This window comes from Ascidiella aspersa, chromosome 1 (assembly GCF_963924565.1).
Source record: "Ascidiella aspersa chromosome 1, kaAscAspe10.2, whole genome shotgun sequence".
NCBI classification, from domain to species: Eukaryota; Metazoa; Chordata; class Ascidiacea; order Phlebobranchia; family Ascidiidae; genus Ascidiella; species Ascidiella aspersa.
Window position 1 is genome coordinate 19,682,166 of NC_139447.1, and position 26,491 is coordinate 19,708,656.

Below are 26,491 nucleotides of genomic sequence, written 5' to 3' on the forward strand. Positions count from 1 at the left end.
AGGTATACAGCAATTAGGGCATCCAAAGGATGGAAAAGTCTGACTTTTGGACTTTGAAGTCTTGGGACAATGTACTAATTTGACTTAACAAATCTGCTTAAGAAGATTAAATTTAATAATACCTGCCATCCGAGCCCAATGTTAACGAGCACCCGAAAATAATGTGCATTGATTTAGTAATAATGTAAAAACTTTCGGTCTGAATACATCAATGTGTGACGTAACAATCCTATAGCCTGGATTAGAATTTATCTTATGCCCACCAGAGAAAAAAATAATTTTTGAATTAACGCACATTATTTGAGCAAGGGAACTAGTTATGGTTTGGGTTCGGGTGGGTCAAGTATTATTAAATCTATCTCATAGTTTTTTGTGAGTTTTCAGCCAATATTTTTTATTTATATCTGCCGCAAGTTTACCTAAAGATCCAATTAGTGCAAATTGCCGCTACCTCTTGGTCTAAAAGTCAGACTCTCCTGCCTTTGGATGCCCTAATTGTCATAGACCTTTTTTGCATAAAGCTGCACTAATTTTTGACAGATCGGCTGAAACCACACATGCATGTAATTTCAAAGTAAAGCATGAGACACCGAATATAGGCAGAAATCACACCAGGCGTAACATGTAACCATAAAAATTACTGCATAAAATATAAAATGTTTAAAGCAGAACTTGCGACGCCCTGAGAATTTGCTGGCGCTCTATTTGGGTGTGAGCGCCTTCCCTAGTTAAGAACCACTTTTTTCGCACGTATATCTCAAAGCAAACTAATTAGGGCACTTTTTTGGTGGTATGTAGCTCAAATAAAACTTATTTGGGCACTTTTTTTGTCCGTACGTAGGTAGGATAAAACCAATTTGGACACCTTTTTGTCTGTACTAGCTCAAATAAAACTAATTTGTGCACTTTTTTGTTCCGTACGTAGCTCAAATAAAAATAAATTAGGCACTTTTTGTCCGTACGTAGCTCGGACAAAACTAATTTAGGCACTTTTTTGTCAGTACGTAGCTCAAATAAAATAAATATGAGCACTTTGTTGTCCGTACGTAGCTCGGATAAAAGTAATTTGGGCACTTTTTTTGTCCGTACGTAGCTCTGATAAAACTAATTCCGGCACTTTTTTGTCCACGCGTTGCTCTGATAAAATAAATTTGGGCCCCCTTTTTGGTTGTACGTAGCTAAAACAAAACTAATTTAGGCACTTTTTTGGTCATACGTAGCTTGAAAAAAACTAATGTAAGCCCTTTTTTGTTTCGTTTGTTGCTCAAATAAAACTAATTGAAGCACTTCTTGTTCCGTATGTAGCTCAAAAAATACTAATTTGGGTACTTTTTGGTCATACGTAGCTCGAATAAAACTAATTTCGGCACTTTTTTGGTCGTACATAACTCAAACAAAACTAATTTGGGCACTTTTTGTTCTGTATGCAGCTCGAATAAAACTAATTTGGGCACTTTTTTGGTCGTACGCAGCTCGAATAAAACTAATTTGGGCACATTTTCAGTTGTGCGTAGCTCAAATAAAATAAATTTGGACACTTTTTTGTCCGTACGTAGCTCAAATAAAATAAATTTGGGCACGTTTTTGTCAGTATGTAGATCCGATAAAATAAATTTAGGCACTTTTTGTTCTGTACGTAGCTCAAATGAAACTGATTTGGGCACTTTTTGTTCCGTACGTAGCTTAAATAAAACTAATTTAGCACTTTTTGTCCGTAGATAGGTCGGATAAAACTAATTTGGGCACTTTTTCGAAACTTTCATGAAGCAAAAATGGGGTGCATAAGGTTTTATATGTAATAATCTTTGCAAAATAGTGATAATGTGGGCTTCAGGAGACGACTGGAGGTTGAATTTAAGTGAAAAAACAACTTTTAAATTTTGTTTGCTTCCGCACTTTCTGTGAAAAAGTGAGCTTATTATTAATTAGTAGCGATAACGGTAAGATTTAGTACACCTTTTAAACTTTTAGTGCTGGTTATGCATATGATTGCCTATTTTTTTGTCACTGGGTAGGGCTTAGCTGCCCAGTTAGTTTATTGTTGATCTTTTTAGCCTAATGATTAAGGCATTTTAATGGTGAAAACAATTGATTGACTAATTTAAATATTCTGTCAAAGTAGGCCAAACCATAAATTTAGTATTAAAAAGTGACATGTCCCAAAAGAAGAAAAAGTGCCAAAAAAATTATTTGAATTTTAGATTTACATATTGAGAATGGTCTTCAAGTTCCTTGGTGTGTTTTATGCATGGAAACATTTTTAAAGAGTAGGCTACTACAAAACCTGCTCCTTTAAAAAACACCTAGCAAATGGTCATCCCAGTATGATGAGCAAAAACTGGTCCCTTTTTGAGTCAAAACTGTGCAGTCTTAACTCTTAAAAGACAAAAACTAGACCGAACTGGAATGTTTTGACAACAATTTGTTGCCAAAAAGCAATGGCAGCCGTCGCATTGGTTATACCTAATGTAATTTGTTTTATTCGTTTTTTAAAAGATGAGCACCATTTTATATTATGGGGGTAAATCTGATATTCATCTTTGTTAAAAGGGTAAAACATACAAAAAAGGTTAAGAACCCCTGCGCTAAACTAATAATAAATGTCTGTCTTAACTTCAGTAATAAGCCATGCTTGTGTTTTTCTTGGACAGTTTCAGCTGAATGGTTTACTAATTATTCAGAGTTCAAAAAGGGCGATTTTGAAGCCACACTTCACACCATCGGCGAAATAAACTACAAATATCACCAAATTTGTTGATAAGCATCATTAATTTTGCTGACAACGAAATGAGGTATAAACCACGTAAAAATTAACAGTTTGTGGTTGATATGTCACAGAGGCTTTTCTGACACTGCAATTCCATAGCGTTTCGGGCGCAATTGAAATCACTTGACAATCGGCTGTGAATAAGTCGACGAGGTGTTGCAATTTTTCTAACGACAAATAGACGACTTTAAACAGCCGTAAGCTCCTAATAATAGCCGTTTTCAGCATCAAGAATACTCGAAACGTCAAATTTTTCGGGCTCCGTCCTACCCGCTAAGGGTGTTCATAACACACACCCCAGACCCCCAAGGTAATTTGGGTTACACAGTGGCATATCCAATGGGGCTGGGGTTTGTGATTTTTTTTAACTGAAGCAGATTCTTAAAAGATGGTATACCGATGACTGTCGTGCGCATTTCAAAGTCGCCCTTTTTTAAGTTATGATTATTCTCTATAAGCATATTCTAAGACCACATATTTAGTGTACAGTTGACACAACTTAGTTCCCCTCAATCGCATTTTAACTGACTTGGCACACTGCCTGGCACAGATGTTGCGCTAATTGTGGCATAATACCAGCCTGAAAAAAAATATTTTCATTTATTGCATTTGGCGAAAGGAATACCGGTAATTTAACGCTAGTCTTGTACATGGAACTTAGGAAACTGAGCCGCTTATAGTTTATGATTCTTCCAAAATCAATCACACATATTTTACGGTTTTGGTTTACTTGTCCGCCTGGCAGGAATGCCGACGACGGATGTTTTCGCATTTCTGATTAGAATGTTTTATGCCATCGTTAAAATCACTATTTTCGTGAAGTCATTATTCGTTAACGTCAGACGAAAGTGGCCTGTGGTTGGTCCATGAAGTCAAGCCTCTGTGGCCATTGGAAGTCACAAATTTTCTGCGTGGTAACATAGTGAGATCATGTGTACATGCAGGTTGTACTTTTTTGAAGAATTTGTCATCATGATAAGTCCTTACATCACTAACTAACTTGTTAATTCATTGTTTGTCAGTAATATAAAGTAATTTACCCCTTGGACTGTCTTTTGATTATTCCCTTTAACATGGCAGGGTCTATAAATAAGCTAGGGGAGCACAGCATTTAACGTTAGGGGCACTAAAAAAGAAAAACCAATATCTAAAAAAGCCAAGGGCTTCAAAATGTTTAAGTAACACTTTCTTTATCACGATGTGTTCACAATGTGAAAATTGACTTATAACTTTAAATAAGGACTGAAATACATTAATTTAAATCAAATATTGGTAAAGCAACCGGTTCTCCTTGCAGTCAGTTCGTAGGCATCTATGTTTCTAAGGTGAGAAATTATAACTTATCTTTCTTTTGAATGCAATTCAACTAATATTCCGCATTATTTTAAACACACAGGTCAAAACAACTCTATGCCACAAGATAGCTGATGGACTTTCAAATGTTATATTACCAGAAACAATATCTTTATACAAAACTAAACTGAGAAAATATATTTCAATTTTTTATAACCCACATATATTTATATGATTAAATTTGTAGCATTAATCAAATAGACTTACATCATAATACATCATTTTTTAATAAAAATATAGCTGGATTCTGAAGTTTTGCAGATCTACCAAACAACTACCAAGCTTTATGTTTTCGAACAAAGTTTACCGTTAGGACTTACTTTGACAAGCTCTTTTAACTGTTCCATGTAAGATTCAGTCAATACTTCACTGTGTATGGTATCTCCACAGTTTTTCATCACAATGTCAAGTACCTACAACAGATTAAGTTAACAGACTTTGCATTTAAACTATACATTATATATCAATCTTAATTACACAATAGTGCACAACAGTTTGTTTTTCGCGACCCCCTTTTCAGTTTTCAGTTTTCAAAAACCTATGAGAGCCCCATTTTTTGTGTATTACGCATAAACCATATTCATCATCATTCAGTGCCATGCCTGAACCAGGCTTCGGATGCCATGAAACACTGTTTTCTCCATATGTTACTATTTCTTGCTAATTCAAAAATATTTTCTGCTTTGATGTTCAGTAAGTCCCTCAGTTGATTTATAAGCATTTTTCTTTGCCGTCCAGGTGCACGATTTCCACATATTTTGCCACACAAAATTATGAATTCTTGTTTTTGATGTCTGGTTATATGGCCGAAAAACTTGAGTTGCGGAAGTTTTATTGTGCTTAACAGTGATCTCTGTTGATTGGTCTGAATCACTACCTCTAGATTGGTTTTATGGGACGTATAAGATATACGCTGCATTTTCCTCAGGAACCACATCTCAGCGGCACTCAGGTTGTCAATTAGTTCCTTTGAGAAATTCCAACTTTCACACCCGTAGAGAAGAACAGGCCACACATAACTTTTAAGAACTCTCACACGGTTAATTACATTTAATTTTTCGTTTGTCAAAATTGACTTGAGATTTATAAAGCAATTTTTTGCCTGTGCAATTCTGGCTTTAATTTCAGATTTGGACCAACCATCATCTGTAAGTATACAACCAAGATATCTAAATCTTCGGGTTTGTTTAATTGGTTTATCTGAAACTAGTATATTACATTTGTTCACACCTGCTACTTTGGCAATTACCATACATTCTGTTTTATCTTCATTCAGAGCCATTCCCATATTTGCACTTTCTTCTTCCACTGTTGTTACCATCTTTTGAAGCTTCTTCTCGGATGTTGCAATAAGTGCCGTATCATCAGCGTATCGAATATTGTTGATGTTTACACCACCAACTTTGATCCCTTCTAAGTCAATTATGCTTCTTAAGATGATTTCGCTATATAATTTAAAAAGGTTTGGAGATAACACACATCCCTGTCGGACACCCTTTTCTATAGTAATAACTTCGGTTTCAGAGTCTCCCACGCGCACCACTGCATGCTGGTTATAGTAAAGGTTTTGAATGATTCTTAGATCCTTGTCATCAATGTTGATGTTTTTTAGCATCTGTAGTATCTGCGCATGATTGACCCGATCAAAAGCTTTCCTGTAGTCAAGAAAGCAAACATAGAGTTTTTGTTGCATTTCGATTGCTCTTTCGCTGAGTATTCTCATCACGTATATCGCGTTTTGTGTCCCTTTGTCGGTCATAAACCCATATTGTTCTTCTGAAATTTCTGCAATAATTTTGTTTTTCATTCGATTCATATATATTCTTAGCAGTAATTTACCAATATGGCTCATAAGGCTTATTGTCCTATAATCTTTGCACTCGATTGCTCCTGCTTTTTTGGCAGTGCGACAAAAATCTACTTCCGCATGTCTTGAGGAATTTGACCAGTGTTGTAAATGCTATTTATAAGAAGTAGAAGTAAATTGATTCCAATGTCATCCAAAGATTGATTCCAATGTCATCCAAACCTTCAACACTTCTATTGGAATTTCATCAGGACCAACCGCCTTTCCATTTTTCATGCTAGTCAGGGCTTTCTCAACCTCACATTTCATTACTTCCGGCCCAGTTAGTGGTTGATTAAACATAATTGGTGGGGCGTTTCTTGTTGGATCACTGTACAGACTAAACATAATTGGTGGGGCGTTTCTTGTTGGATCACTGTACAGTTCCTGAGTGTATTCTCGCCAACGATGTTTAATTTCCTCTTTTTGAAACAAGATCTTTCCGGTTTTACTCTTCAAGCAGCCCGATTTTATCCAGTTTTCCTTCTTTCCATTGAGCTGACTAATTTTTTGGTGAGCTTCTTTCGCGCTGATATTAAAAAGTTTATCTACCTCTTGACACTTTTGATTTAGAAATTCTTCATAAGCAGAGTTACACTTTAATTTAATACACCTATCTAATTCCTTGTACTTCGTAAGATTTATTTTGGTTCTGCGCCTTTTTTCCAGTAAACCTCTTATTTCATCTGTCATCCAGCTTGGCAAGTTCTCTCTCTGGACTTTCGGAAGGTTGTTTTCCATTAATATTCTCAGTGACGTTTTGATTTCCTGGAATATGTCTTCTGGCCAACTCTGTTTTTTGTCATGCAGGTTTTTCAGTGCATTACCCATTTCATGTTTCAGAACTTCCTTTAAAAGCATATTACAATCATATTAATTTGGGGAAAATGTTCACATTTATGACAAATTAGAAAATTAATTTTGCGCTTGTTAGATAATAATGGAAAATTGACATTCCGAACGGTAAGTTTGTAAAGAAACTTGTATTATTTTGCTTTTCCCTGAATTGGTCGAGTGAGAAAAAAAAGTTGTTACAGGAAAATTCAATTTTGTATAAACGTCTTTACATAAGAGTTTTGAAGTGTAATAAAACAGGTCCTTAGTTGTATACAACCGTTCCTATTTCCATTAGACAAAACTAATAGACTGGAGCTATGCTGTTGATTGAATTCAACTGCAATGGTAATGTCATAAACATGACTGGTTCACTAAAACAACCGAAATTTACACAAAACCTAGTTCAACTAGCGGTGTTTCTTGGTCCTTGTACTGCTAATTTTTTATTATATTGTTTGTTTGTTTTTCAACTTTGCGGTTAGCAAATAGAACAGGGCGAACCTCCAGACAACCTCTCGCGACCCCCTCAGGTTGAGAACCACTGTATTAGATTTTTTCCAGAAAACCATACAAATCAGGGGTTAATAGCAGAGCAATTTGTTTTGCAAAATCAATTTGATAAATCTATTTAAGGGGCCAATGTGTATTTTTAATCAATTAGTCAAGTCTACTTCTAACCTGAAATTTTCCAAATAAACTTACTTTTTAACTGATAAAGAGGAAATTTTTGACCAGTTGGAACAGTGTGTAACCAGGTCTGCATCTTACACAAAGCTAACAAATCTTGTTTGACAAACTTTGTGACTGGGTATACTAGTCCATTAGGGATATTTACATTTAACTTTTTTTAGAAAATTTATATTTTCTGCTTGATTTCCCATTATGTGTCACATAAAAATCAATTTCATAAATTTTCAGAACAATCAAACCACATTTAGGGGTCCCGTAGACGCCTCAAAGTTACCTCCTTAAAATTGCTAAAATCTGGGAGTTCCCTAACACAATATTGTACATTTTTCTTTAAAAACACAGAAACCTTGTATTTTTAAGTTAAACAATGGCAATAAAGCATTACTAATCTGATTTCCAATTTTATGTAACTTAAAATGTATTTTACTCTCATAAGTTTTAGGGGTTTTACTCTCATAAGTTTAAAATGTATTTTACTCTTATAAGCCCTACTCTCATAAGTTTTAGGGCAATTGTGGTTACTAAACCAGGAAAATCTGATAGTTTTATCAACAAGATACTTAATGGTGGCAATGAAGCAGGCAACCTTATCAACTTCCTTATCAATTGCAATGTATGACAGTAATAAATGGAGAAACTTTAGGTCATTAAGTGGTGCATCACTTCAATGCTAGCTTTAAGCCAAAATGTGTCGAAACTTAAATGTGTTGAAACCAAAGTTTTTCTAGATCAGGGATGGCGAACCACTGTTCCTCGGGTCACGAAGTGACCCACCACAGATTTTTAATGACAGGGTTGGGCTTAAGCACTCGACCGCTCGCCAATGCGAGTACAAATCGCTCCTGGCGAGTACTGATTGATTCGGCGAAAAATTTAATTAGTTGGTGAAGAACAACTTGTGTTAAGCACCACTACTAAGCGAAATATTACTTAGCGCCAGTTATTTCCTTATACACTAAGGAGCAAATACATTCAACACTACACAAATAATAAGGTTAATCTAAGTCACGTTCGAAGCTCGTAATAAAGATTCTTTGTCCAGTTGTATGATCGTAATAAAGACGGCCAACAATCAAAAACTTCATTGCTGCAGTGGTAAATAGTCAAAGGTTTAATGCTTAACCTTTACGTTGTTAATTTTTAAATCTTTAACCTGGTCGTTGACGCCTTTTTGAAGAGTTTACTGAACCTGCGATGTACCCAGCGATAAGAATTTTACTTTTTTATATTTATTGAATTGTTTATATAAGAATATTATAAGTAATTGCTGTAGTTTTTCGCAACAATAAGTTTGAATGCAAATGTCTTATTTTATTTGTAAGTAGTGTTTTTTAAGATGTTTTGAGGGACCGAAACAGCCCACTGAACACTACGGTATTTCAAAATACCGCCTACTTAACTACACCCGAGAATTAGCAATTAGTCTATGTAAGTATGTTGTTGCGATCTCTTAAGTTCATAGCGGTCAACCAAGCCAAAGCTTAAAAAATAACTCTCTAAAATATTTTATATGGCAATTATGTTTAGATATGAATCGAAACCATTGCCGACGCCCTTGGAAAATCGAACAACCCACTATAGGGCGTCGCGCAACACAGAACCTCTGGTGCATGTGGTTGTTAAGTTTGCGAATGTATGGTTTAGTTGTAAATTTAAAATTATTTAGCCATTATTTGCGGTTCAGCCAGTAATTTAGTGTTGGGCGAAATATGGCGTTTTGTTTGTGGCGCGAAGCAACCTGCGGTGAAACGTCCTTTAAGCACAGTAAACCAAAATACAAAAAGAGAGGGCAAGCATTTTGAAAAAAAAAATTGTCAGTATTATTTATTTTCATTATAGATTGTAAAAAAATATTTCGGCTAAAAACTTTCTTTTAAGCGAAACTGCTTTATGGGTCATTAATTTGTTCATCCATGCATGGAAATAAACGACCAGACTTTTATAAAAACTAATGTTTATGTGTAGAAACCATACGCCAGGTTAACGATAATCCAAGAAATTACCACGCTAGAATGGAAATTTGCAGACTGCATGCCAACAAATTTGGCGAGTGTTATTTCGTCCGGGTGAGTGCTGATTGATAGCCGCTCGCCCGCCTGGCGAGTGTAAATTTTTGCTTAGTAACAACCCTGAATGACCCACTTGTCTCTCTAGATTAGAAATAGCAAAATGTTAACGATTATTTTCAGGAATAGATAAATGTAAAAAAAAAAAACATTCTTCATTAGATAGCACTATACTGTTTAAATATGGGATAGCCCGTCTGTGGGTCGTGCAAAAGTGATTTAGGGTGACGAGTAGGCCTACAATAACTGCACTTCAACAAAAGATTTCAGAAAAGCAAACAAATAAAAAGCAATTTGTTTTTCTCTATAACGGAAATTTGCAGCTTGCAGACTAAAAAATTCTGAAAACCCTGGTTAAACCATGCTGAAAAGCTTTTTACTGACCTCCTGTAAACCCATAAAAAATGCAGCAGCATTTGTTAACTATATTTAGGTTATTAATATTTGTGGGAATCCGAATTTGTTAAACCTCCAACAACCTTGAATTACCAACCCAGACAATAACACTGAAAATGACGCAGCAGCTAAGTTTCGCATAAAATAAAATCTATGACACACTTGTGCATTTTGTAAGGATTAAGGTCGTGTTTGTGACCCGCGCGATGAAAAGGTTCGCCATCCCTGTTCTAGATAAATAGCATCATAACCCATCTATTCAGAATTCAGATTGCAAAAACATTTTTTGACAATGCAGAACTTGCCCCGCTACAAATGAACAACGACTAGAAGGCAGCAATTGTCCTAAATCTTCTTGCAACTGCAAAACCTGAAGAGTTTTTAATACGCTTCTCAATCAGGAATGTGATAGGCTTACCCATTCTCCAGATTCAAGGGCCCCTCATATTATGGGTACAACGAGGACAGCCTAATGTTAGTGTTGTGAAAGATGCCGCAGAAAGAGAATAAAATTAAACACGTAATATGCTGCTATTTTAATGGCAATCCTAGGCAGGATGCAAGCTTGCCTCAGGTCGTTGAAGATCACAGCCAATCATACTCAAATTGTCTAAAACCAACCTTGGCTAAAAAAAGGAAGAAAGCTGTCCATTGATGATTCCTTACTACATTTATTTAATTCAATGAAACATTCACACATATGTAATGTGCATAATTTTCCCAAAAAAAATATTTTTAAAAAGATATCTATAGAGATGTTATACCAAAAATGTAAAATGTACTGTAACAATTGAATTGCATATCTCAACAAAATGAAACAAACAGTGCATTAAAGTTCAAGATTAGCATGGAGTAAACTTTAAGGCGTTTCAAATGGAAATTTCGTTAGTGCTCTTGTTTCCAGCAAGACAAAGCTAATTTTTTTTGTTAAATCCGTGGATGCCAGTCAGAACTTATGCAGTCCCACAAATCTATCAACCTATCAACCTTGTTGCACAGAGGTTAAGACTTGCCAAAGTGTTAGTGCAGTTAATCCAAGACAGACCAGTCGTCAATATGTCGTGTTTGTGAGGCGAACACAGCATTGAGACAAGGCCAAAAACAGAAGAATTTAAGACCCAAAATGCTGGTTACCAGAAGGCTGGCAAGATTTTGTTGGTAAGTTATTCTACAAAGACAAGAGACTTTTCTTAAAGGCCCCCCAGTGAAAATAAAGCGCACAGCACGATGACAGTCCCTTCTTTGCCTCGCCAGCGGAACAAGCGCTTATGAAAGAATTTTGAGTAGATAGCTACAAAAAACAAATCTATTACTTGACACTAATTTAGAATTTTTGTCCCCCCAATTAAAGGCCCCTAGGGTGGCAGACTATTAAACCTCTGAATTGCACCTACATACCATTCTATGTCATGTAGATTTTTTTTAATCATTTAATGTCTACTTTTTCTATTAAGCTCTGGACAAAAATTGGTGTAAAACATACCAAAGCAAACCAAAATAGAATTGCGGCAAAAAAGTAAAAATAGGGTATTTCCCGAAATAAATTGTTTGCCCTATATAAATAATAACAAGTTTTACTTAAGACTTAAACTGAAGTAAAGTCACTAGTTGGAAATATATTTTTTTAAGGCAGTATTTATTTTATGTACTGTAGCTAGAGATGTTAAAAGTAAAATCCCAGGGGATTCTACAACATTAGGTTTTAAATTTACAACACTGAATCCGGAATATTTAATCCTAGTATATTCTTTATTAATTCTTTAATTCCTATTTTAGGGGGAGGAGGGATTAATCATAATATATGGAAGCAATCAATCATAAAACACTTTGCCAAAATAAAAAATAATCTTTCAAATGTTTACTATTCTAAACAACTGTGATTTGAATCAATTATGTAAACTGTCATAGACAACAACATGAAAAAACACTTCCAATACAAAACACACTTTCCCAAATGTGTTAAATTCTAAAATACGAGATAAAAAGTACTTACTAAGCTACTTGGACACTACTTTGACCTACAAGGAACTTTGCTTGGCTTGGCTTGGCTTGGCTTTTAAAGTTTATACCTTAAAATTAGCATTGCTAGACTATTCCATTACTTATCAGGAGTTAAGCATTTGTTTTGTGAGGGTCAAGATGATTTTAAATATTACAAATTTAGTACAACATATGATTATTATTGAAGAACAATTCAAACTGCCAAAAATGTTGGTACAGCGTCTGCCATATTCCGCCCTAAAATGCCTAGGACATGGAGCATAGCGTGGGGGTTTGTTCTGGAGTCTAGACATAGTGAACAGTATTTTAAGATTAATCCCTCCCCCAAACAAAATCAAGGCTAAATAATTTAAAAAAACAATACCTTTTCCCTGTTACTACATTAGGGATGTTCAAAGTAAAATCCCAGGGATTATAGAAATTTAGGTTTCTCTAGAATAACGAATTAAGAATATTGAATCCTAGTATATTTTTATAAAATTATTTAACCTCGATTTTGCTTGGGAGAGGATTAACCTTGAAATTCTCTACAGGGCCCACAATCACAGAAACAAATCGCAAAACAAGTTGCTAACATGTGTATATTGTAATAAAACAATAATCTCCATAATGTTTTACATTCTTAACAACTGTCATTTGAAGCAATTGTGTAAACTGTAATACATGTCCAGGTTGTTGCCAATTTTTTTTTCCCAATATAGTGAGTACAATGCGATACTACCACAATAACCTCTTTTTAGCTCTTCAGCAATTCGTTCCTGTTTTTGTAAAACATGTTGTGTCTCAGTTCTACTTTTTGTAATTACCATTGCTATAACTAATACTGGATGATTAGGCTGTTCATAACTTCGCTGAATATTGGCCTAAAGTTGACCTTAGGTAACCCTGTAGCGCATTTTGTCCTACGCCCACACGTTTTATTGAGGAATGTTACTTTTGCAATTTAACGTACTTAAAAAAATGGCAAACTATGCACCTGGCAATACACGTTAGTCGCTCGGCCAACAACGCTTGATTGACACTTAATTATTAGGCAAAGGCTATCACGAGACGCAAAGTAATTGATCACCCGAAAAAAATCTAACATTGCATTACCAGGTTACATTTAAAGCAAGTACTATAAATGTGTCGCCACAGCAAAAGTCCTTATCTTAACTTGCCACTCGCATATCAACAATTTGGCGCTACCATGGCAGTAAACTTTAAATTTTATTGGTTCCAATTACCCGAAACAAACGGCAGAATTGGATACAAATCCCAATTCAATATTCTTCTTTGAACATCCCGAAACTAGATGCAGCAAGCAAGTCATACTCTATTATTATGCTATAATTTTAATTTAAGAAGAAAATGGTATAACATTATCCAGTTGAGAAGAACCACCTTGCCACTTGACAAGTTTGCAATATTGACAAAGAAAGTGTTTTATCTATGTTTTAAGTAGTTTTCGAGAGACTTTAATTGGTTAAAAGGCCACCCCATCCGTCAGAAATCAGTGCAGTTCTAAGCAAAAAGGTCTACGACAATCAGTGCATTCAAAGGATCAAAAAGTCCGACTTTTAGACTTTGAGGTCTTGGACAATGCACTAATTTGCATTAACAAATGTGCATAAGAAAATTAAGTTTAACAATACTTGACCCAACCAAACCCAAACGCTAACCAGCGCCCTAACCCAAATAATGTGCGATAATTTAATACTTATAACGCTTCAGGCCCCAATACCTCAATTTGTGACGTAATAATCTTAAATACAATGGACGAGAAACCATCTTATGACCATCCGAGTTTGGGCCTTTTTCCCCAGAAATTTAAAGAATTATTAAAATAACGTACATTATTTGGGTTAGGATTCGGGTTAGCGTTAGGGTTTAGGTGGGTCAAGTGTTATTAATCCTATCTCATATTTTTTGTTATCTTTTCTGAACTTTTAATGAATATTTTTAATTTATCTTCGCCGGGAGTTTACCTAAAGGTCCAAATCAGTGCATTGCCAGGACCTCAAGGTCTAAAAGTCTAGAATTTTCTGCCATTGGATGCCCTGATTGTCGTAGACCTTTTTGCTTAGAAATGCACTGATTTCTAACGGATCGGGTGAAAAGGCATAAAGCAAGCAAATGCTTAGTGAAACAACCATTTCCTATCGTAATTCAAAACTGTCTTGACTGTTACCAAAGTAGTAAATGTGTCACAGGACTTTTAATCATGTCCGATGCATGTAGTTAATTCATTGTTGTAGTTGTACATGCTGTTGTCACATGCAATTTAACAAAATAGTTGGAAGTAAGTCATTGAGGTTAAACATGGTTTATCACAGATCAACAATTAAGGCTGACAGTAGGAGTGATACCAACAACCTAATTTTGCTAGGGGCAAGTGGGTTGAAAAGCTCCAACCAGAAGCAAATTGCACTGGCATTCTTGAGCAGACAGGTGCAAAATATAAAAATAGTTTGCTAGCAACAAACATAAGGACTAATTTGCATTACAGATTAACAATCAAACGACGCAGATAAAGAATAAAAAATACCTACATTTATAGCAAAAAACAAAACATGTGGATTTTTTTCTTCCAAGACCTTTCCCTTTATGATAACAGCTGCATCTCTAGCTTTAATATCTCCACCCCGAATCATGTCACATAATTGAAGATTGCTATCCCAATCAGGTTCCAGCAGAAGGTTGCTTGTGGCCTTTTCTGTAAAATAAATTTGTGATCATTTTTTTTTGTGTGTCCAGCTGGCTGAAAATTTTTATCTATTTACCTGTTGACTAGCATAAGACAGATAAAATCTTTGAAAGAGTTAAGAATCACTTTTAGAAGATTCCTCTTAAAAACTTGTGACCCCTTACTTCTAACCAAGGTAGTTATTTCTCACAATTTATTGTTAGAAAATAACTATCATATTATACTTAACAAGCCATCATTAACTTTTACTTGGACATTATTTTTCTATTAAATTCCAGTGCTTGATTTTTTAATTTGGTATTTTTATGTCAAATAACTATTTTATGTATAATAGACAAAAGTAGATTCACTTATATAAGCTTATATAAGATTATAAAACTGTATACTTTCAAAAAGATTTTCCTTTTAAACTGCAAACAAGCTTGTTTGCTTTTAAACATGTCTAAAAAAATGGTTCGTCCGACAGTTGCTGTCAGTTCCTCTCTTTTTTAACATTTCTCAGGTGCCCCCCAAAAAAACCTATTGACCTAAACACTGCTTTCTAATCTAGACATTCATTTAAAGTGGTACATTTTATTAAAGTTGTTGCCAGCCGCAAAAAATATAATTACTATGGATAGTTTCGCTTAAGAAAAAGCAGTCACAAACGATCGTTGTCACAATGCTCTGTAATAGAAAAAAAATAACTTTCTCCCAGACAGAAAAAATGTTTGCTTGAGACATAATTCCTCTTGGTAGTTTGTGTGATGTACTCGCCAAGTGTAGTTTGCTATGTAGCCAAAAAAAGCAATTTTCATTTGCATGCAGTTTGAATAAATCCAATTTGTGCAGTTTTTTTTTGTATAAACAAAGCTCAAGTAGGTCATTTGGGCACTATGTTACGGTTGCCATATCTTGAGACGCAAAATTCCTGACAAATCTACCGCGGTTGAATTGACCAACTCCAGATCAGGGACCTTACAAAAAATCAGGGATGACGTCACAAAGTTATGTTAAAACGTCACAGATTTTTCACATTAAAAGATGGAAAACAATGGCGTGCTGCATGAAAATACCTTGGTATAATAGTTTTAGCTGCCCAAATTTTCATTATAAATGTGCAATGATGACGCAGTCTGGCTGATCTTTTTTCATTTACATGTTTTTTCAGTTTGTCAGAATGGCTGTGCGATTTTAAATCCGCGCTAACAGTGTCTGGGTGGCAAACTGAACATTCTGGTTCTGATACAAATTTTACCACTTCTGAAGCATGGATATTTTACTTGTATTTCACTTGTGAATGAACATTTTCTCTTAGAAGTAAATTTAAGATCTTAACAAACTCAAACTCAGCTCTAATCTTTAAAATAAATAATGTTTATTGTAGCAATTCGGCTAATAAACAGCAGCTTGGTCAAATAACAAAAAAATATGTGTAGCCAAAAAATAGACTTCAAGAGTGATTTCATATCAAATCACCAACCCATAAAGCATGGCCTTCTTGGATTTTGCCAAAAAGTGGTACACCTACTGAGCACTAAATACTTACTCTTTGTTTCAAATTTTCTGCCACAGTATGTACAAATACAGTTCCTAAATAAAAAAATGGCAAATATTGCACTTAAAACCAGCAATACACAATTTAAAATAGTAGAAAAGTAACTATATTGACTTCGTTTTTTAACTTTAGTTGAAGAGTTTCTATTGCTCGGTGTTGTTCTTCCTGGGTCAAAGGTTTACTCCGGCCAAATGTGCGATTTCATTGAATAACACGTTTGGCTCAGACTCTACTATTTCGCCGATTTACATAACTAAAATAAGATGGATATTCAGCTATCCACTTATAGGGGTCATGGAAAATATGCCTCTATATGCTATTCCACCTTAAAAATTTACAGTTATCAGTTTCAAAATTTGGTACTGCTCATGCGCACACGTTGGACTCCTGTAGTTTTACCGAGGCTTACTCGAGTCCCGAGTCCGACTCCACAGCCGTGCTATGATCTGATATCTAAATTACGTATCTTGGGCGACGCCATTAAACCTAATTTCATATGTTAAATTCTGTAAACGTACCCTAACCCTGCTAAAAAAAAACTGTCACGAACACAATACTGTGCCCGCTATTTTGGAATATACTTAGACGCTTTTCAGCCTACATACCCAGAAGTCTTTAACTGTCAGTTTCACTGTTAGCTTGGATTCTCAGTCGCAAATAAACACACCGCTTACTGTCCTGTTATAACACTGTAAACATCACGTCAATTTTAGGGCTTTATGTTGTGATATGATCGGTTAGTAGTATACAACAAGATGAACACCCACAAGAAATAATGTTGAAACAACAGACAAGACACCAATTTGTGACACAAATTGGAAATGTGTGCAACCATTTAGTTCGCACTATTGTTAGTGATGTAATAATAATGTTAATAATGTAGTAGTGATTTAATGGTTGCACTTTCTCTGGTTAATATAACATGCCCCTTAAATCATTTAGCATGCCCTGAAAAATCATCTCGTGCCAAGGGCTGCCGACCCCTGAGCTAGTCATTTAACAGTGCCACCAAGCCCATCACATGGTCCCTTTCCATAAGATGGCACAAAAAAAGTTCAATTCTGCATCAACTCCAAAGTCTTTGCTGTGATTTATCAAATTGATGAACTTTTTCTTATTTTTATATTGTGATGCTGCTCATTCAGTAAAGTAGTGTAGTTGTTTCATAGAAATGTTGCCTTAAAGGAATTGTACCAGGTGTTTCTGGAAACAATGCACAGCTGTTGTGTCATGTTTCAAGCAGTCTGAAATTACTACAAAGTTAAAGTATATTAGAACATCTAAACTTTCTGGTCTGTAATAAACAACAAAGGGGTGTATTGTGGCCTGGCTGTTGGACCAATGAAAGCATTGTACTGCATCTCGTAACACAAATGAATACATTTCTGCAAAACCACCTGTGCTGTGTCAATTTTGAGGTTAATAAAGCGTTCACGGTTCTTGGTGCACATTTTAATGCTGATTCCAAAAATGATAACCATTTTTCCCCATCAGGTCTAGTTTTTTAGCAAATTACGTTTATGTGTCTTTCTATACAAATTTGTAATGTCATAAAAAGAAGAGAATTTAATTATCTACATAATAAAAGAGAAAGTTTGTGAGATGTGTGTGTGTGTGTGTGTGGCAACATGTTCGCCCAGTCATTTTACAATATAGTTGTGTTACATCACAATGGAAATGTTACGTCACACTCAATGCGATTTACAACATGGTACAATGTTACCAAGATTGTGTTCAAGCATGTATCCCAAGCGCCAGCGTTAGTTAATTTAATATAGGTATATTTAGAAGTTTTTTTTTTTTTCGTGGACCCCCGGTTGAGAACCACTGTTATAAACTATGCTAACAAACGTGTGCAACGTTCCAAGTAAAGATTTAAGTTTAACAATGCCAAATTTAGGCAGAGATCACAAAATATCGCGTCTGTTGTCGCAGTAAGTAAAAGATAGCCCAAGTTTAATTTACCTGCCGGGAAATAAAAAAATAAAACTAAGTAGATTTCCTTCATAAAGTAAAATTTTATTGTTTCCAACTAAGACTATTATGTTTAGGAACTTATTTATGCCTGTTTACGCGTAAAATTTAGGTTCGCAAATTTACGAAGAATTGAATTTTTATTTTAAAGCCGTTTGTTAGCGATAGTGATTGAGGCCAAAGCCTAATGACTTCTTACAATGTGTTTTCTAGCAATACTTAGCAGAGTTCGCGAAATATTGCGTTTATTGCAAAAGTTAACAGTAAGCATTTGTTTTTACAATGAGGATTTTTCTCACGTTTGACGCAGTTTAGCACCGGGATTACGCATTTGCTTGAACATGACGCTATCAAGCAAGTCTAAGCAATTGCTGCTACAACCTAAAGTTTTACGTTTGGGGAGTTATTATCAATTGAAAAACGTCACGGGTTTTAGTTACTTAAAAGATGTATTGCATGCTTAACCAAGTGTTGTGCGCTATAGTTAACCGACTTCACATCACATGATTTGAAATTTCTATTTAGTGACACTCAGTTCAAACGTTTAGGCATAAGCAAATTTGTTATGACATTTAAAAAAATATGTTTGCATTATTTATGTCATTTACGAAGACCTTACGAATAACCGGTAAATATTCTATTTAACCTGGGCAACGCCGGGTATTTCGTCTAGTGAGTTAATAAAACAATAGTGATATCACGAGTTTAGGTTATTTTGTATTTGGCTATGTCAATACTTCAGTGCACTTAATATCATCATGTTAGACAAGTTTATTTTATAATATTTAGCTTTATTTTTACAGTGCAATGAGAAAGTGCAAAATTGAGCCAGATAGGTTCTGCTATATATGTGGCAAAGTCACCCTTCACAGTAGCAAATAAAAAAACGCAGTTTATTAAGAAAGCATACTACGCATATTTTGGAATTAAATTATGCAATCAGGACAAGGATTTTGCTCCGCACATATGCTGCAAAACATGTGTTGAGGGTTTGAGATTATGGAGTGTCAAGAAAAAGAAAAGCCTTCCGTTTGGCATTCCTATGGTATGGAGAGAAGGAAAAGACCATGTCACTGATTGCTATTTTTGCATGACCAACCTACTAGTTACAGTAAATAAACATTTATTCAATTTATTTTGAATTAAGAGTAACAGTAATATTTTTCACTTTAGGAATAAACCGGAATAACAAGCATCATGTGAAGAACCCTGATGTTCCCTCGGCCATAAAACCAGTAGCACATGGCCCTTATATTCCCGTCCTGGAACCACCTGACGAAATAACTGAAATGGAATGTTTATCATCTACAGAGAGCGAACCAAGTGAACAAGATATGTCGGATGCAGAGGAAATGACAAACCAACCGAAGCCCCTAACAAAGCTTGAATTAAATGACCTTACACAAGATTTAAATCTAACCAAATATCTACGTAGCTCCTAAGATCGCGACTAATGTGGTTAAAGCTTTTTCATCTATATTTGTCAAGCTACAAATATATTGCCCTGAAGAATTACGGTTGTTCAAACTATAAACATTTGTAAAGTTACGATTTCTGCTAAAATAAATTTGCCATTTCTAATACTTAAAGGTGCCGAGAGATATTTATATTATTGAGAATATTCATAACTCTATTATTTGTTCTATTGGTCAGCCTAGCCCTGCTTGCTTCACACACCACATATTTCTGGTATCGGAATAGGGATAAAGAGTTTAGAAAATATTTCAATTATGACAAAGAGCTTTCCTTAAAATCCTGTCAAGATGTTTTCAAAATAATATTAGCTTTAGGCATACCCTATATTTTAGCGGAATGGCGATTGTTTTTGGACTCATCTGTAAAGAGTTTGAAAGCAGTTTTACTACACAATGGCAATAAAATTGGTTCTTTTCCTGTTGGACATTCAGTGAAGCTTACAGAATGCTATGAAGTCATGAAATTCCTGTTAAAATCTCTTTAGTATTGCCAACACAAATGGTAATTATGTGGTGACCTAAAAATGATTTCAATACTTCTTCGATTACAGGCTGGTTATAAACATCCATGTTTTTCGTGTCTTTGGGACTCCAGGGCTGACAATCACCACTACGCACACGTTAGCTGGCCAACTAGAACAAGTTCCACACCCGGTATTAAAAATGTTAAATATTTCTTACTTAGTTGATCTTCACATTAAACATGGTCTCATGAAAAACTATACAAAGGCATTTGATAAAGATGGTCAAACCTTCAAGTTCTTGCAAATGAAGTTTCCCCTTATATCTGAAGCAAAGCTACGAGCAGGAGTCTTTAATGGGCCACAGATCCGTTAGCTAATTAAAGACAAATATTTTACTCCACACATGAGAGCATCAGAAAAAAGGGCATGGACGGCATTCAGAATAGTAGTTTCAAACTTCCTTGGAAAGCATAGAAGCCCTAACTACAAAGAACAAGTTAAAGAGCTGCTTAAAAGCTTTTAATGTCTTGGATTCAAGATGTCTGTGAAAATGCACTTCCGGAGTTCGCATCTGGATTACTTTCCTGACAGGTTTGGTGACTACAGTAAAGAACAGGGAGAGGGATTCCACCAAGACCTGCACCAGGTGGAAGAAAGGTGCCAAGGATACTGGGACGTAAACATGCTGGCTGATTACTGTTGGTGTCTAAAGAGAGATCTTCCAAATTCCACACATAGAAGAGAATCTTTAAAGCGAAAGTTTTTGTCAGCATAAATAAAGTGTGTGTATTAATGTCATCTGTATCGTCACGTTTAGTGCCATTAAGCAAAAAATATGTTTTGGGGAGCCTTGTTGGTTAGTAGTAGGAGTTTGTTGTGTGTCTCTGCTGTATTTAAAATAGATGTATAAAATGTAAAAACTTCCTTCTAATAAAAAAATGACACTGTGTTTGACCAGTTGGTAGCTGACTTCTAGAATATGTAAACAGATGATAAAAAAAAAACTTTTGACCTGATGGAAATAAACTGCTAGTATTTTTGGGTTCAGCACAAAAAAATGATTTAGAAACAGTTAACACATTATTAAACTTTAAAAAAAAAATTAAAAGCAGCACATAATAATAATTGCAGAATCAGGGGTTATTGTATTTTTTTAGTAACTCGCCTGTTGCTAGGCAATAAAGTTATGCCTCTGCAGCTGTTAAAGCTTATGTAAATAGGTTAAAGTGGGTAACATAGGTTTGAAGTTCTGGCTTGTCCTCTCAGTGATCATAACATTCTTGATACGGCAACAAACCTAACGTTTTACCAGGACAGACAAGAAATGGTAATGCAATTTTTTCTCAAGATAATTTTGTGTACTGTAAAAACATCAAAGGGCATCTTTCAGCCATGGATCTAATTGAATATAAACCAGAAGAATGAAGGTTTATCATTAACAGCTCAAAAAAAGGTTTGAAGAGTGTGCTACTTCACAACGGAAATGAGTCAAACCATAAAATCAACACACCCATAAGACATGACCCTCTTTCAATATTATTGAAATTTAACACGAATAAAGTAGTTGTCATTAAAGTGGGATTAACCAAATTTCAGCCTAATCGGTCGAGAAATGTAGGAGTAATGACGAAAAATGTAGGAGTAATGACACAGGGAGTTTTTGCATAATTTCCACATGATGGCATAGTTTTAGCATTGTTTTAATAATAACTTTTGACTGTTAAATGGCAAAAACTTTTATAATATATCAAAAGAAAGGTGAGAATGTATAGCACGCTACTGATTTGGTTATAATTATTTGCCTTAAAAAATATTATAGGTGATTTTGTACTTGAAGTTTCTGGGGGTAATCGGATGACTCGTGACATAAAAATAAGATTTCAGAAAACTTGTTTAATTACTTTTTTTTCATAAAACATCACCACTTTTGTGGTATTTTGTCGCATATATTTATAAAAATATGTTATGTATCTGCAGTAATAAAAAACGAAAGTTGCATTTGCCAAAAAAAAATTGTTATAAAGAATAAGGAAAAAGGGTTAAAATGAAAAATTATGTTGGAGACTCTTTGTTATAAAATAATGATTAAATAAGGTATCATTTATAAGCTGTGCTGACAGGCAGTTCAACAGCAACTAGTGACAATAGTAACTTATAATGGCTTGTAGAGTTGTAAAGCCTAAACATATATTTTTTTGGTAATCTGTAAAATGAACTGTGATATTGGATTATTGTTAAATGAAAATTGTGATTTAGCAACTTCTAGTTAAGAGCCAATTTCTGAATTAACAGCTGACCAGCTTGAAATTATAAGAAGAAGATGTGCACTCACAGGCAATCTCACAAACCTGTGTGTGGCCATACAAGAAAGTATTTAAAACATTATGCAAATCATACCAAAGCTTGTTGTGACCTATTCAGTAAGCACATAAAAAAATTATTAAAAATGTTAGAGAAATATCTATTGAGGTATTGTTTGCAACATTCATCTTTTGATGTGGTGCCAGGAAAAAAACTCTGTCATCATTGTCGCATTGTTTTACTAACTGTATCTGTCTCTGAAAGTTTTGTTACAGCAGAAAGTGAATCACAGAGTTCTTTAACCTTTAGTACTCAGACTTCCTAAAAACAAAAAAATCCCATTGTTCAAAAATGAGTGTTCTTTACAGATGGTGCTGCTGGACAATATAAAAACAGAAAAAACTTCCTAAATCCAATGTGTCACAAACAACACTTTAATTTATATGCTCAATGGAATTTTTTACTACTTCACATGGCAAAGGACCATATGACGGGTTGGGTGGAACTGTAAAAAGATTGGCTGGTCGGGCAAGTCTGCCAACAATTGGAAAACAACATATGCAAATCCAAACAGAGGTGCATAATTGGACCACATCAAATATCAGCAATATTAACTTTTCATTTGTACTGGAAAAGGAAGTCGAAGAAGAATATGCATGGTTAAGACGAGAACTCTTTGTCCTAAAAAAAGTGTCCGTTTCAACGGTTACATTTTGTTTGATGATTACCATGTAGGGGTTATGTCAGATCAGGGGGCGGCAACCTTTTTTTAGTCGCGGGCCAAAACCAAACTCAGAAAGGTCTCGGAGGGGCAAAAGGCGCAAAGAGCGAAAATAAAGCGTTTGCTTGGTTTAAAATTGGAGTTCACACGTCTCCATGCATACTACTAATGAAAAGTGTAATATAACTACTTTGAGGAAACGCTATAACTTAGTTAATCAAGTTGAGTATTTGTTAACATTTTTAAGCCAGGGCACACCTTGCGAACCATTTTTTTTTGGTATAACGGCAATTCTTTTAAATTTCTTGCAAGTTTTTATTACATTTTCAACAACAACAAAAATGGTTAAAAAATATATGTCCAATATTTTTAAATACGTTTTCTGTTTGTCCGTGACGTACTGCCTTTCACGGCGCAACAATGAAGAAGCGCTGATCTAGTTCAAAAACAGCAACTAAACGTAAACCAACCGGCTCGTGTCTAGTTTGTCAAAGACCAAATGAATTACATTAGCGGGCTGAATCCGGCCCGCGGGCCGTAGGTTGCCGACCACTGTGTTAGATACTTATCCTTAAAAGGTACTTTCCACGCCTAGGCACAAAAAACACCTAGGCACAAAAAAACGCCTAGGCACAAAAAAACGCCTAGGCACAAAAAAACGCCTAGGCACAAAAAAACGCCTAGGCACAAGGATACATGAGTAAAAGTTTCCAACTGAGCTTACTGAAATCGAACGCAATACGCAACAACTATTTTCAAAAGCGAAAACAAAATGATTAAAAACCAATAAACTTGGTAGTGTGTGACGTAACAATGTACAGTATTTGCACTGACGAGTTAAAGAGTGCAAACAACAAATTTTGGTATTAACAAATATCGTTTGCAATTGTGAATCTATTAGCGATATATTTTATACAGCACAGTTAAATCCCGGACATATAAACAGATTTTGTCATTTTTTCCTGGCGCTAATTTTAACACTAAATTGTCATGTCGGGAAAAATCCTGACGTATGGTAACCCTACAGTATGTACATATGTAGTTTGAATAAAACTCATTTGGGCACTTTTTTGTACATGCATAGCTTTGAAGTAGTTTAGTAATATTTTTGAAAGTACAACTCGAATAAAAGACTGTAAAAATTATTTTTTTTTTCTCTCGGCCGCCAGTTAAATTTTTTAAGGGATGACTCAAAAAGGGACTCCAGCCAGAAGACCGAGAAAGAACGACACCAACGTCAGAATAAAACACAATTCAGAATAAGGCCAAAATAGGACTAATACCTGATGGTATTAGTACCGTCTATATCGGAATAAGTCCTAAATCTGTCGGAATAAGACCTACAAGGTCAGAATCAGGCCTAAACAACACTATAACTAACCCCAAACCCCACCCACCCCTAAGTACATCACTAACTCCCCTAATATTTTTAACTCTAACCCATTTTCTAGCCCCACCCATTACCCACAAATAACCCCAAACAGGACCAAAAATCCGGTGCCAAAACAGCGGCGCCTTAACGGCGCGGTCAGACTAGGGCGTCCAAACGTAGTCACCAAAATGGCCAATACAAGTCTGATTACCCCGATCGGCGTTATAGGGGCCATTTAGGACTTCTTCTGATAAATTTAGGCCTTGTTCCGATGAATTCAGGACTTATTCCGATGAATTTAGGCCTTATTTCGACAGATTTAGGTCCTATTCAGACGATTTTAATCTTATGCTGTACTGGATATTACTGCGTATTTGGCTGTATTATGTCGTTGGTCTTATTACTATGGTTTTATAGATTTTCAGCTTTAGGTAGTGTTGCCTTTTAGGTCTTATTGCGTGTTCCCCTCAAAAAGTTGTCAAAACTAGACGTCATAACATAATTCATACTAAATGTTTTGTTGTGTAACAAACTCGTAGGAAAACACAGAACCGAAATGCAGATTAAAAGCACAAAAAAATGCGTTTACTAGGTTTAAATTTGGCAAAACTTTGAATTCAATCAAAATAGGCCTTAAGCACATAAAAGAATCGCATATTATTATAAACACAGGCATTTATGTTCTTCTTGAACAAAAAACTTGGATTTTATTAGTAATGCGGCGCAATATGCCATGATATACATAGCACCTTTGATATTAACGGATTTACTTCAAAAGGACTAAAACACAATAAAAATAGAAGTTTGTGCGAAGCGCAAAATAATTGCATAAAAATTTGCCAAAAAAAATATTTTTTAGGGAGCATGGCCAGATGCCCCCTCTGGATCCAACCCTGCTCACAATGCTCTTAGCCAATCAGATGACTAGCAATTGTAGACGGATCTCTGGCTGGCCTATAACATAAAAACCCCCGTCTAATTTTAGACCTGTCTCAAAGTTCCAATTTTAGCATGAGGTGAAACGCAAGTTTGTACCAATGTATGGTCGCCAGCTATACTGTCTATGGTTTATTATTTAATATTTTTTGTTTTTTTTGTAATTAACAAAATACAGAAATTTTTGTGTGTGTGGCCATTTAATCCTCCATGTATTCTCTCGCAATTTGCTCAATAACAGTTTAGATGCACTCAAACAATCTAATTGGTTTAAACACAAGGCTTTCTATAACTATCGCTAAAACTGTTCCACAGTTTTGCCATAATTCCACTCAAAAACTCGCATAACACATGCCTGCGTAGCAGTTAAATATGTATCATCAATTCTTATTTTTTCTTTACGTGGCAGCACCAATCAGATTGTTACACATCTCTTGCTCTGATTTCTTTGTGCATCAATCTATCAATGAAATCAAGTTTTTTTAACGCAAACAAAGAAATATGTTCACTGAGAATGTAGCGAAAGAGCTTAGCTCACTGATTTAACTGCACTCCCTAAAGTCGTAAAAAATTCTAATTTGCATTTAGCATATCAACCATTAACGCATGACAGCACAGACACGGCCACCAACACAAGTTTATTAAAATACAGGTTAACGGTCGCACAATTATGCATTGACGGCCGATGGGCGCAGGTTGGACACCATTGGACTAAACCTTGACAAATTGACTGACAGAATGCCTGGCACAAAATGTAAATACATTCCATGTAAATTTTTGGGAGTATATGGACCTTCAAAATCACTATCACATTTATAGTAAAGTAGAAATAAAATACAACAATGTTTTATTGAACAGAATGAATTGCTTAAGAGTTCATGTAGTTATATTGTACTCACTTTATGGGCAAAATTTTTATGTTTTTTTTTTTATGTAGTTATTAGGGATGCTCAAAGTAGAATATCGAATCCTTGGATTCGAATCCAGATGGAATTCGAATCCAATTCTGCCGTTTATTTCGGGTAATTGGAACCGATATAATTTAATGTTTTACCGCGGATTGTTGCGC

General features: G+C 35.2%; 1 protein-coding gene and 1 pseudogene across 2 annotated transcripts in view; one reads left to right on the top strand and one right to left on the bottom strand.

Annotated features, from left to right (window-relative positions):
* Positions 1–26,491, bottom strand: part of LOC146168186 (hepatocyte growth factor-regulated tyrosine kinase substrate-like) — a 72,887-nt gene that overhangs the window by 40,155 nt on the left and 6,241 nt on the right. For both annotated transcript variants that reach the window (XM_083390951.1, XM_083390950.1), the window contains exons 2-3: positions 14,488–14,651; positions 4,441–4,533 (exon numbers count right to left, since the gene is read on the bottom strand). In XM_083390951.1, the coding sequence (XP_083247077.1) occupies positions 4,441–4,533; positions 14,488–14,651 (257 nt within the window). The remainder of the gene's footprint in view (positions 1–4,440; positions 4,534–14,487; positions 14,652–26,491) is intronic.
* Positions 18,955–19,595, top strand: LOC146168188 (uncharacterized; annotated as a pseudogene).